This window comes from Protomyctophum bolini, assembly GCF_963924005.1.
Source record: "Protomyctophum bolini genome assembly, chromosome: 5".
NCBI classification, from domain to species: Eukaryota; Metazoa; Chordata; class Actinopteri; order Myctophiformes; family Myctophidae; genus Protomyctophum; species Protomyctophum bolini.
The window spans coordinates 11,620,973-11,634,206 of record NC_137866.1 but is presented as its reverse complement, the minus strand read 5'-3'; the positions used below and the strand labels follow the sequence as shown (position 1 = coordinate 11,634,206).

General features: G+C 40.4%; 2 protein-coding genes across 3 annotated transcripts; both read right to left on the bottom strand.

The window, feature by feature from the left end:
• Positions 1 to 1,042: 1,042 nt before the first annotated feature.
• On the bottom strand, positions 1,043 to 3,627 carry dnase1l1l (deoxyribonuclease I-like 1-like). Its single transcript, XM_080763323.1, has 10 exons — positions 3,120 to 3,627; positions 2,785 to 2,947; positions 2,597 to 2,685; positions 2,426 to 2,512; positions 2,226 to 2,347; positions 2,025 to 2,137; positions 1,716 to 1,873; positions 1,458 to 1,554; positions 1,156 to 1,298; positions 1,043 to 1,124 (listed from the first exon to the last, which is right to left on the bottom strand). The coding sequence occupies exons 2-9, from the start codon at positions 2,926 to 2,928 to the stop codon at positions 1,218 to 1,220; spliced, it is 891 nt and encodes a 296-aa protein (XP_080619449.1). The 5' UTR covers positions 2,929 to 2,947; positions 3,120 to 3,627; the 3' UTR covers positions 1,043 to 1,124; positions 1,156 to 1,217.
• A 342-nt stretch (positions 3,628 to 3,969) lies between these two features.
• On the bottom strand, positions 3,970 to 13,037 carry traf3ip3 (TRAF3 interacting protein 3). Of its 2 annotated transcripts, none has more exons than XM_080763319.1 (14): positions 12,970 to 13,037; positions 10,932 to 11,385; positions 10,435 to 10,585; positions 10,213 to 10,336; positions 10,076 to 10,103; positions 9,095 to 9,124; positions 8,826 to 8,921; positions 7,870 to 7,941; positions 6,822 to 6,962; positions 6,561 to 6,689; positions 6,344 to 6,479; positions 5,560 to 5,711; positions 5,212 to 5,340; positions 3,970 to 4,565 (listed from the first exon to the last, which is right to left on the bottom strand). In XM_080763319.1, exons 2-14 carry the CDS (start codon positions 11,352 to 11,354, stop codon positions 4,362 to 4,364), a joined length of 1,815 nt encoding a protein of 604 aa, XP_080619445.1. In that variant the 5' UTR covers positions 11,355 to 11,385; positions 12,970 to 13,037; the 3' UTR covers positions 3,970 to 4,361. The 2 variants fall into 2 exon arrangements, with proteins under 2 accessions (XP_080619445.1, XP_080619444.1); XM_080763318.1 differs by lacking the exon at positions 12,970 to 13,037 and adding an exon at positions 12,012 to 12,280.
• Positions 13,038 to 13,234: the final 197 nt, after the last annotated feature.

The following is a 13,234-nucleotide window of genomic DNA, read 5'->3' as shown; positions in this document are numbered from 1 at the left end:
TGGAGGTTGTCCCTCAGTGAGAGTCCCGTTCTGGTTATTGCCCTCCAGGGATTCTTTGCTACAATGGACAGCCATAGACAAACCCAGTTTATTTCCAAGTCCAGTATCCTCTTCCTCTTATCCTCTTATCTTTGCTGGACTCAGAATATCCATGTACAAAGTATTCATCTGAGCTGTAATATTTCTGTTCTCGTGTGTTATCCATGTGCATGATACTAGACTCCTGTGCCTGTGGAAACCTCTTCGTCCATTTTGGAGGCAGCTTCCTCTTCATCATGTTTGTAACTTTGTATTAATAGTTTGTGCGCTAGACAAAGTTATGGTTTGTTTGTTTGGTTGCTTCCTTATGCTGAACCTCTTTTTTCTCTGTTATGTTTTCTTTGGAACTGTTTGTCTCTGCCACCTCAAACCTTTTTATTTCATAAAAATCTAAAGTCTCAAAGTCCAACTCTTCACATATGGTCCGAGTATGGTAAAAAGAAAAGAAACATTGATTACTTTTGTAAAATGAGCAACTGAGTTGAAAACAGCCAAGATGTTTTCCTTACCTGAAAACGTATCACCATATAGATCTGCAAAGCTTTGCCCCATTAAAAAAAGGAAAGTGTAATGAGTAAAGCATATGTTGTAGGAGTTGGCTCAGGAAAAACTGACACTGAATCCTCAAATAAAATATTTTTCTTATGAGACACTTTGTACAAGTCTCTTGAACTGCCAGAAAGGAAGAAACGGCAACATCTGTTGTCACATCTAGTGGCTTCCTGTCTAAAAGAAGACGCTAAAAATGCAGATCAAGGATGACGCTGGATGGAAATTAATATATATATAAAGAATACAAACATGATTAGGTTTATAATTATGTTCTTAACATCTCTGAAAGTTACATCGTATATGTTCTCTTTTCCTTTTTTTCTTTTGCAGCATGGAAACATTCTGTACCTCTGAGAACACATACTGTAGTTATGTCAGCTTTGATGTGGTTTTAGATTCAGATGCACAACACAAAAAAAACCCAGCACACATACATATTTCTTTCATGCTGAAACAACTGATATTTATTAGCCTCTGAAATGACAGAGATGACTGTAGAGTTCTTATGGTGAATTAGTTTCAACAATCTGATTCTGAAAGAACAGATCTATTATAAAAAAACACATGAAAAATCCAATTAAAATCCAATTAAAATAAAATGTTGGGCGTGTTGATAGCTGACTGGTCTACAGCTCATGGCGGAGGAGGTAGCGATGGTTGGGTTTCAGGTCAACTTCTACAGGGAAGTGATCGCTTACCTCCAGAGCCTAAAATCCATTTAAAGGAAGAAAGTCAGTGTTCATGTTCAAGAGAAATAGAGTTAACTTAAGATATCTTTATTTATAGAGCACTTATCGAAACAAAGTAGAATCAAAAATTAAAAGACAGAAAATGATAAATGTTCTCTGTAAACAGAGCAAGTTTACCTCCTCTTCAGTTAAATGGTAGTTCTCTTTAAAGTTGAATGGTTGAGCTGAACCTGGAACTATACTGGAGAAGATTTCCTTTCCATGGACAACAATCCTGTTAAGGGATAAATTAAGGAAGCATATTTTAAATGCATAGCAACTAAGTAGTTGTGATAATCTTAATACAATATGGACCAGTATGTCATTGTGCATCTTGTGAATACTACATTTAATTGAACACTTAATCATTCTGCTAAAATGGCACCCATCACTGACCTATCATAAGCACAGTGTGTTTTCTGACGAACAGTAGTATCCTGCTCATCTCCAATCAGCCAGCGGAACTTGGGGTCACTCCTCAAGCGGACAGCTTTCCATCCCTTGATGGTGACATAGCTGCAACCAGCATTGAGGTCCCCTAATATGACCACGTTCTAGGTAAGGGAAAGAGGAAAGTAAAATAACTAACATTTACTCATGTGTTTTTACACCACATTGAATCCAAAACCCATATAAAGTTATAAGCTGTGATGATTTGAGGGTATAAGCTATGGATCCTAAATGAAATGTTGTGAATCAACTCACGTCTGTTTTCCACTTCTTGTAGATTCCTTTGAAGACGGTGTACAGTTCATCCATCTCTTTCATGGCTTTTTTGGGACAGGTATGCTGACCAATCAGGACAAAATCCTTGACCACTGTGAAAGAGGTACATGTGTAACACACCATGAACAATCTGCTATCCTTTTCCCAAAACACTACAGATATTTTATGAATGTCTCTTACAAGTGGTTGGAGAATGAAAACGAACGATGAAAGGCTCTCTGGAGAAGACGTCTGTTTCGTTGGTTCCCTCCCCTTCTAGTTTAGGGTACTGGTAATGCTCTCTGACCTTTAACACATTGTCTCTGGTGACAAGAAGACACACAGGTGAGGAGATGAACAGCTAATCTTTTGAGTTCATTAGCCTCATTTGATGTATTTACCTGTAAATATAGACATATTGCTCCTTGTAGGTTTTCCTCCCAAGCCTCTCACTTTCCACGTAGGAATAGGAGTTGGATTTGTCAAACCTGGTGATATATAGATGTAATTATAGCTGATGATGGAAGTCTACTATATCTATATTGTATGAGACAGAGATATTCAACTGTTACCTGTTGAGGTCCTTCACCAGTGTTGGTATGGCTGCTCCTTTGGAGTCTCGGACCTCTTGAATCAGACATAAGTCACACCGAGCGAGGATCTTGGGCAAGAGAAGCAAGTTACTTATTGAGTGTGAATGTCATGTTAGCTGGTCTAAGTCGTGTTTTGTTGAATTAAAAACAAACAATAGAACATGTACCTTTAGTAGAATCCCCATAACCTTCTGATTGTTAACTTTTGCTTCTCCAAAACTCTGAACATTGAAAGCACAGATTTTCAGGGAATGTGCGGTGTTGCACAGACACAGCCCCACTAAACACAGCAGGAGAACTGGAGGCTTCATCTTGCAGCAGGTAATCACACTATAAATAAAGTTGAAGTTTGTCAAGACTCAAGATTCTCATTTTCATCTTTTTCATCTCCGCCTGTACAGCCATTTGCCATTTCATAAGCTATTTATTATGAAAAAATATATATATCTTTACGATGACAGGTTTTATTTAATAGTGCAGCCTTCACTTTACAGACTCTTACCTTCACCGCTGGATTTCCAGGTAAACTGACCTCAGACCAGAGAAGAACCATCTCTTGAATGGATTGTGATCTATTTGGGGAACATACAGGTAAACCTGGGTGAAAGACAGTGGGCAGGGATCTGTGTGGTGAATATGCAGTGTCAGACTGTCAGTATTCATTGAGAATGGAGCTGTATCTAGAACGGTTAAAACCACAGAATTCAATGAACAATAGGATCTATCCCGTTCAGAAGGTTCAGTTAGTGAGGGTTTGAGGGATTGTTCTCCAGGTGTATCTGTGATCAAGCAACAGAGGGACTGGTATATTATTATGACAGGTCTATGTCAAATTTTTATGAAACCCTGCAACATTCTTGTCAGTTCCCCATGCAGAACCGGGGAGGATTCTACCACAAAGTAGTGTTAATCATCAACGGTGGACTCTAACGAAGTACATTTACTATATTTTACTTTATTTGAGTATTTGTATTTTTCGATATTCCACTACATTTCAAAGACAAGACATCTACTAGCTCACAATATAATTGCTAACTTGTAGATAAAATAAGATAAAATTGCACAGAAATGCACGTATGTGCTTTGTAATTTGTACTTTTTGAAGTATTTTTTTAAAGCATGTACTCCAGTACTTTAAGTCAAGCGAACCTTCAGGGACAGAGCGTTCAGTGTGGCAGCCCCCACCCTTGGGATCTCTCACAATAGAGATTTGCCATGCTCCAACACTGGACTATTTTAAGGCTGCCTTGAAAAGACACTTATTCTCTCAGGGTTATGGCATATAGTTGATTGTTGTTGGTACATTTTGTAAAGCGTCCTTGGGTTCATGAAAGGACTGCAATGTTCTGCAATCTTGTGTGATACCATTTGATAACCTTTATTTAACCACAGAGGCAGTGATTAAAATGTATTGCACTTTTTGTCACTGACACATTTCATTTGTCTAAAGTTAAACGTGTGCTTCTCAAACATACAGCCAAGTGACTTCACCAGCCAGTGAAGAATGCAAGAAATATCCGTATTGAATTTGAATTTGAACTTGTATGTACCCTACATAAGTAGGTCAAGACATAATCAATGTCACATATTTCTCATGTTTTATTAATTACATTTCTAAACAAATTCCAGTCCCAGGTTTCTAAAACATAAACATGCAAATAAATACACCGGTCTTATACTTTCCACATCGGCAACAAAGGACCACTGAATGAGAAAAACAACATCCCTGTGAGCACTGCTACTTTTATATTGGTCTGAAACATCCTGAGACTTGAGAAAAGTCCATTTCCATTAGATAGTTGTCAATGCGTGTCTGTATGTCTGTGTAAATGTCTTCGACTTGATCCCTGAAAGGAGGATGCCACAGCCACAACATCATGGCAACAGCTATGACCAGAAGAAGTGGAGTCAGGAACATGCATAGCCATCTCCAGGAGCCACATAGTCCCTACACGGTAAAATGGGAGCATGTTGTTATACACAGTAAAATCTTCAGTATTAACTGTATTTGAAACTCTGTGTGTGTAAATGTAACCAAATGGACCCATACACTGAGGATATTACATTGCAATGTACACAAGCACAGCAGTATCACAGGCCTCAATGCTTTAACCACTTAGCCTACCACTATATAAATCTAGTCGGCCTGTTTGGCCATCACAATGCATGCCTGTCAATACCAATTTGCTCAGAATCCTCCAGGGCTGTATACTAGGCCCCCTTCTGTTTTCGCTCCACTAAATATCTTTGCCAAAAATAGCCGATAATCAATCTCTCAATGGGTTGCGTTTGCAATGTGTTATGAGCATGTAGTTAACTAATATTAGCCACCCCAGAATAGGGATAACAGGATTCATGTTTATACTGGCTTGCATGTTGCCCTGGTTTATGCTGCAGCATAGAGTTTATCACTGTGAATGTGGCAAAGTGCAAAACACACCTTGTTGAGGTGGAACAGTCTACAGAACATGTAATCAGTAGTCATAGTGGTAGACAATGTATGGGAATAGACACTTTCAATATGTGTAAGGAGATATCTCGCACGCGCGCACACACACACACACACACACACACACACACACACACACACACACCCAGCTGCTGCTGCTGCTTCTGCGGTGGTGGCTGAGGAGACGAAGCTCCTCTCTGCACTGCGTCAGCCGGGCCTGGCTGGACTGACACTCCTGTTCCATGGCCCCCAACTCTGTCTGCAGCTCTGCACACTGCACACACACACACACACACACACACACACACACACACACACACACACAACTGCATTATTCGCTGCACTATAATTTTGCTTTGCTGTCATTATTTTGGAACTACTTGAATGTATACATGTAAGAAAAGTAGAAAACAAAACATAATCTGTATGGTATTATTGTACATTGTACTGTATATGATAGCAGTGTGAGTTGGGGGTTAAGTAACAGTCTGACCTCTTTCTCCTTCTGCTGGAGTCTGTCTTGAGTATGCCTGATCTGTTCCTCCGCCTGAGAGGCCTCTTTCAGTCTGATCTGGTCCTCCACCTGAGAGGCCTCTTTCAGTCTGAGCTGTTCTTCCATTACATTCTTGCACTCTGTGCTGCAGTCTAAGAGAAGAGATAAGTTGGGGTCTTATTTACCCAAACAGCGACCATTCTCACACATGTCACCCAGAAAAATAAATATATAGCCTATATATATATATATATATATATATATATAGTAGAGTGACAAGAAACGGCACGCAGCGATTAGGCATTGAACCTGCAACTCGTTGTATTAGACTAAACTACAGCCTATATGTAGTTTTCTTCTCCTTGATTCTGGCCCTGATGTCTTGACGTCCAGCAAGACCTACACTCTAGTCTAGAGTGTATCATTTTTTGGGGGCAGAAGTTGTGGGATTTTGGCGGGAGTACCGCTCAAGGAAATGACATTGACGCTTTACAAATCAGTTTACATTCTCCGTGAATGAAACAAGTGTTGTGATTGGTCGAAAAAATATAGTATCCGGGGGAAATACATCTGACGGATGTTCTGGCCCGACACTTCCGCCGATACACACTCTGCCTTTAGGCTTTTCTCTTCGCAGATGAGTAAGGCTCGGACCGAGGCTATCCCAGGCCAGAACATCTGTTTGATAATCTGAGTTTCAAGGTCGACCCTGATCATTGATGAGGTGATTTTAAAATAACCCCAGATCACCTTGGTTTGACTTTGACCTAGGAGGAATTCTGACCTCTAAGGCTCTCCGTCTCTTCTCTCAGGGTGAGGTTGTCTGCCTCTAGCACGGAGAGGTTGTACCGTAGCTCCTCGTTCTCTTGCTGCAGTGACCCCGTCTCATCTCGCAGTTCTGCCTCTCGGCCCCTGGACAACTGTGCAGGAGAACACGTGCAATTTTAACAACTCGTGTTAAAATGTACCCTTTTGACAGTCATGCTGCTGTATTACTGTACCTCCAGTTGACCGTGCAGCTGTCCAATGCTGAACTCTTGGCTCTTCTTCAAATGAGCAGTGCTCTGTTTCAACTCCGCATACAGACTCTGCCACCTCTCTGACTCAGCCTTGGATACCTGCAGCGCCTCCTGGTGGGACACATAGGACAGTACGCAAACCCCAAGGAGTCACTTGGATCACTATTGAGTCTCACTTTGCAGATTCATTTTGAACTGCATACATTTATGTGAAATCAACAAGTTTATATCCAGAGTCCTAACCTGGAGAATATCAGCATTAGTGAGGGCCTCTGTCTTCTCGTGCATTGCCTTTTGCAAGGCAGCCAGAGCCTTCGACTCATATAAAAGCTTCTGCTTCTCCATCTGCAGTGCAAGCTTCTTAACTCCATCCTTGGGGAACTTCTGCAGGAGGAGAAGAACAGAACAACACCTTGTTAAATGTGCACATGTTTGACCGGTTAAAATGCAGCCTTAATTGTTTATACAGCCAATGGATGCAGTCCACGTTAACTGTGTAGAACCCTTAGAGTATATATGAATAGAGAAGACACCCGAGTTATCCTTCCATCCACTTGCATTAAGTTGCTCAAAAGCGCATGAGGCGATTTCACTCCTCCTTCCGTGTAGGAACAGAGTGCATTCTGGGATGGATTTGCCTCAAACACATGAACGCGCTGCCGTTGACTATCATTGTGCCGTTTGTGCACGTTCATGTATGAAACATTCGTTCACGTGTCATGGCCTCAAACACATGAACGTGCGCAATGATAGTCAACGGACCAGCACTGGCTCGAGCTGCAATGACAAATTCGGCCACTATGTCCATTTCGCCTCAGGGTTTCCTCCGGGTGCCTTCTCTATTCATATATACTCTAAGGTAGAACCAGTCTCAATGTGCTAAAACAACACAGAGAGATATAGTTGGTTGTTTTGAGATGACAGAGTCTGGCTGTGGTTGAAGTAAAGAGGCAAAGTAAAGGCAAATGTATACATCATCATATGAATATGTCGCTTGCCAAACTTATTTTCACCCAGGGAACAAAAAGTTTGGAGTTTGAAGAAGAGGTTACGTTTTCTTTTCTTTTTTATTGCAAGCAACACTACAAAAAACTTTCAATGATGCTGTGACGTAGCTGTGGAGTGGAGACACTGCTCCTACAACCTAGTTAAATAGCTCTCACCTGTTCCTGTGACAACACGGATAACAGTCACAGGAACAAGTGAAACATATATAGTAGTCTTGAAAGGAGCTGAGCCTCACATTCCGACGGCCCAGCTGTACATTGTGGCTATTATTACTTTACTTTACCTGTAGGCAGACTTGCAGTTGCGCTTCCAGAGCCTTGATCTTGATTCTCAGCAGGTCCTCATTGCAGCGGGCCTGTGTGGGTTAGAAAGGAAATGACTGTCACACCGAGAATCCTGCAGAGGAAAACGTAACGCTTGATAAACCACAATCTGCAAGCAAGTGCCTCCACTGCCTGCACCCACTGGGGTGCCAAAGAAACTTGCAGCATCAGTAATTCTAAAGACAGGTCATGTTTAATGTAACACTATACTCTTCCGAACAGTAAATGTATATCTTACAGTAATATAAGTTGGCTATTGGTAACATACCTGGACAGGAAACTGTTTACACAGATGAGAAAGCATATATTTAATCTAATTTTACTGTGCAAATGTAATTTCCTGCATTTTGTTTTTTTTACCTTTGTACATCACCAGCATGTCAGAATAATGGAGACAAAGGAGAAACTATATCGACTTGAGGACAGTGGGGCTTTTGAAGTAGTATAACACCTATAACATCTGACACTAGCTTCCTGTGTGTGAGAGTGAGAGAGCTTGCACTCTGCCAGCATACAGAGAGGGGCAGGAAGCTACAAAGTCTAAACCACATGATTCAGTTGTCTTCTTAACGCTCAAGTAGACATACAACTACAGTACTTATACTTAACAAGAAACTATTGTTTTGTGCACCACAGTCAACATACAATCTTATGAATACAGTAATGTGATTCTGCTGTTTGGCAGTTTAAATGACAGGCAGTGATGCTTCTATTTCGGAGAAAATCAGACAAGTAAATTAATACAGGAAGAGAGTCTTTCATACTCCTATTTTACCGCTGTTTCGGCGCTGTAGTGCCGAAATTATTTCTGCTCGTCAGAAACCTCCCGAACCTCAAATGACGTCACATTGTAGACACTACAGAGCCGAACCGACTTTTATTCAGCTCTAAAATAGGAGTATGAATCGGCCCTTACTGTCCATATGTTGTTAGAGGAGTTCAAGATGGTGGAAGCTCTGTCCTGCAGGACAGCTAGTTTCTTCTTTAGAGCCCCTTCCCTCCATAAAGCCTCCTGATAGGAACAGGAAAAAACATATAGTTAGTAAATATCAATCAGTGCTGGAACACACCACACAAAAGATTGCTAAGCAGACGTTGATTATATATAATGATGCAAGTCTTTACCATAAGTTATAAAATAAGAAAGCACCAGAAACACGAATGCATTTGAAATAAGTGGCTTACCTGCAAGTAATCAGTTAACTGTTGAACATCCTGTTATTATGGGAGAGATGACGGACAAGTTTGAGAAAGAAAGGCACACAACTATATATTCTTATCGTTAAAAACCTGAAGAAAACCCCATTGTGTCTTTTACTTGGTCTCCCAGATGATCATGTTGTTGATATGTCAAACATAAGAGGTTATTCAACTTATTAACGTTTGATGCTAGGAAGAATATTCTTTTGTTTTGGATCAAGGATGTTGCTCCATCAAAGAAATCATGGCATAACATTATAATGGACTGTATTCCTTGTGAATACATTACATGCATGTTGCATTCTAAATTGGACACTTCCTACAGAATTTGGGACCCTTATTTAGATCATATTGGACCAACATTGTCTGCCACAGTACTTGGAGGTTTTCCGTGCCAACCTTAGATTTATTATATGCCAGCATTCTTCCCTAGTGGGTGGGGGCTTGTTCGCCCTTTGGGTATGGGGGGGGGGGGGGGGGGGGTCTCGATGCGTTGCATTGGGGCCGCTTCTTGGGGCGGTGGCCCTGCCGCCTGGAGGGGGGGGGGGGCTCAGGATGTAGAGTGGCAGTTGGGAAACGGAAGGTTCCGGATTTGATCCCCCGCTCCCCCTTGAGCAAGACAATTGAACCCATATCTGCTCCCGATTAACAGGTTGGTGTCTTGAGTGGTTTCCTCCGGCCGTGAATTTGATGCATTAAAGTGCTTTAAAAGGTGCAATATAAATGCATCATTTATCATACAGAGCATTAAAAGTGAGCTGTGTGGGCCTTCCTTTCATAAGCTGATTGATTTACTTTTTCTCAGCACCAAGATAGGGGGATTGTGTGAACTGAATTCAAGTTATGCTATTTGATTATACAAGCGATATTATCATTCTGAATGCAAAAATGCTCAGCTTCATCAATGAATCATTGGCAATTAAGTACATTCAATGATTCAATGATATTACTTAAGTTGCAACTCACCGCTTCCTTGACAGTGATAAAGCCAGACCTGTAAAAGAGAAATAGAAATCTTTGTAGCTTTTGTAAAGATGCCGCGAAATGGACATGCAATCAGATATTAATGACTAAGGTTTGGGGGGTGATAAAGTCAAACTCACTCTATCTGTGCACTGGCATCTTGCTGTGTCTTTGTTTTGAGAGTCGTTTTAGTCTGGAGTGAGAATTGTTGAGTGTGAAGAATGTTTTCAGTTTCCATAGAAGTTCTGATGCTTGTCTTTTGGGCTTCATGTAAGAAGAAAATAAATGTTAGTATCTATTAAATATCATTCTTCTGACAAAGAGATATGAAGCCAAGCAATGGAAACTGTTGAGACTGCTACCATTAATGATGTTCTGTCTTTCTTCGGGTCCTTTCGCCCTTTTCTGGGGTGGTTTCTTTATTGAAGATATGGCACTATTTGGAGCTTCTTCTTTTCTTGTTGAGCTTTTATCTTGTCTTACTGGTGTTACTGGCTCTGACCACAACAAAGCCTGATGAGAGGAAATGGTCAACACAATGCTATAAATAGATTTACTTACAGTGTAGTTAATTAAATTACTATTTTATGTGCAGTATTTCACTGTAAAATGTTGAGTGACCCTAAGACTCTTTTGCCTTTTTGCATTTTCAGATGTTCGTAATAGTATAGGCTAAATACGGTAGTTCAACATTAGTCAGGAGAAGTGGATAATGATATTTAATTTGTATTGTCTTCCAACATGGCATACATCCTACATGTAACAAAACATCTCTCCAACTAGGCCTACTCTGTGACAACCACAGGCCTCAAAATACCACACTCAAAAATACAGTATTTTAAAGTAGTCAGGTTCTTACCCATTTACTATTGCTTTGGTCGTCGTACACTTTGCCATTGCTTTGCGTCAGCGTCACCATTAGAGGCCGTCCATTAGAGCTGGGAGTCAATTGAATATTCGATTGGAATGTTTTTGACTGAGTCTCTTGACTGTGAGGTTTCACTAACATTTTCTTTGCAGAGGATGTTTTCTTTGGAGGACGGTAGTGTGCCTTCATACTTGGGTCTGGGCTCACTGGTCTCCTCTTTTGAAACTCCAGTTGTCTCTTATATTGAAGCTCACTCTTGATCACATTTGTGTCAAACTCTCTTGTAGGGCTCCGACATGAGGTCACATTATTGCGTCCTCGAAGGTATTCATGCTTCTCTGCTCTTTTTGAGATTGTTTCATCAAAGTCTTTCACCACAGATGACCTTACCATGCTGACATCCTGTGTGTCCATAGTAGCTCTTCCCTGCACTAGTGCCTCAAACCTACAATGGTAATGTTCCAGAAAAGGTATTATCATTTATATGAACTGAATATATGCACACAAATCAGAAGTCAGAAACAAATCTTTTACTAGGTACCGGTAGTTTAAGTATAAAATGTATTATGACATGCAGTATGATTAGCATACTCAGGATACATGCAGAGAAAACATGTACTGTAGGCCTATACTTGTTATATACGAGTAATTTAATAGCAAACATAATATATTAAGATTCTAGAAACAATTTATGAAATATTCCTTAATGTTTGATCTGTATAAATGGGTATTTTGAAAGCATAGGAGTGTTAGTGATCATTCATTAGGCAAGTAGCGGTTATGTAGAAAAGGCTATCCGATTCGTAACAAAACAATATGACATGTTCAAAGCTGAGTATTGCTCAACGGTGTAAGCAAAGTGGATCTGTTATCGTGATAACAGTAGGCCTATAATAGAAATTGGAACTCACTTGTCATTTAAATAATATAGCTATACAATACAACAAGTACAATCAGGAAAACCTTCACAAATACTAGGACAGGCCTGCTCTCATACTTGCTGTAGTCTGTAGAGGGAAAGAGTATCATGCAAACAATGCAATGTAACTGAAGAGACATTAAGTAACTTACCTGCCATTAAGCCATTTCATTCATTGGGGGAAAGGCTCTAACAAGTGTTAAGTACACAACACATCAACATGTTTCCTCTGCAAAAATGTGCGGTAACAGCTTGCAGCTTCTGTGTTTCTCATATACCGTTTCTGTCAAGCATTACAGGAAGTGAAGGGAACGTCATCTGTTCCTCTATCTCAGCCACCACGCGTGTTGCACTGATGCCATACACGGGTGGGCCCCAAGATTACAGACAAACCCTGCCAATTCCATCTCAATTTTGAGACAAAAGAGTACCACTTGGGACAGCTAGTGTTCTAAGCTGTAGAGTAGACTGTCTCATTTATGATAGATAGAACCATTTGTTTCTCCTTAAAACCGGCTCATGACTCTTACATCCAACATAATTATGTGAAGCATACTCACTCAGTATGTGTTTTCGTGGAGTCTGTGTGTGTGTGTGTGTGTGTGTGTGTGTGTGTGTGTGTGTGTGTGTGTGAGAGAGAGTGAGTGAGAAAGAGGGAGGAGAGATTGCCTACACTCCCTTCTCTCATGTTTGTGATAGTTGGCTATATATTTTACAGACTGTTCAGATATTTGGATATTATATGGCTTTTATGATTTTGAATCCCTATTATTATTATTATTGCTATTAGACCTTACACACCTATATTATATATTTTGTATTTATTCTACATTGTTGAGGAAGGGGTCTTTAACAGGGGGTCCAGCCAGGTCCTCAGAGGTACTACAGAGAGCAAATATCTGTGTGTAGTACTACAGAGCCAACAGCCAACCGCCAAGTTTTTGAGGGTTGAGTGCTTATGTCTAAAAATACAACATCCAATATATTAATCCAACATATTAACAGAAAATATCATGTTTAAACAAATAAACACTTAATTTACACAACACTGATGATAGTGCTGTCAAGTCTATGATTAAGTTTAATCTGCAACAAAATGTTATAGCCTACTATAGTGGGGGTCTCTGCTTCATCTCTCTCAGATAAAGGGTCCATGATGTCGCCTGGAAAACGTTGACGACCCCCTGATCTAGACCTTTTCACACTAGATAAGACAACACAAACATTCTAAATGGGTCCAAGTTTATTTCCTGTTAGTTTTACTGAGGTTAGGGTTAGGCTGTCAATCACAGCGACTGGCCAATCACAGCGCGTCCTTGAAAACCCGGATAGGTTTTGGAATGACGCTTGGCTTTTGTGATCAGTTGCTGAGGTT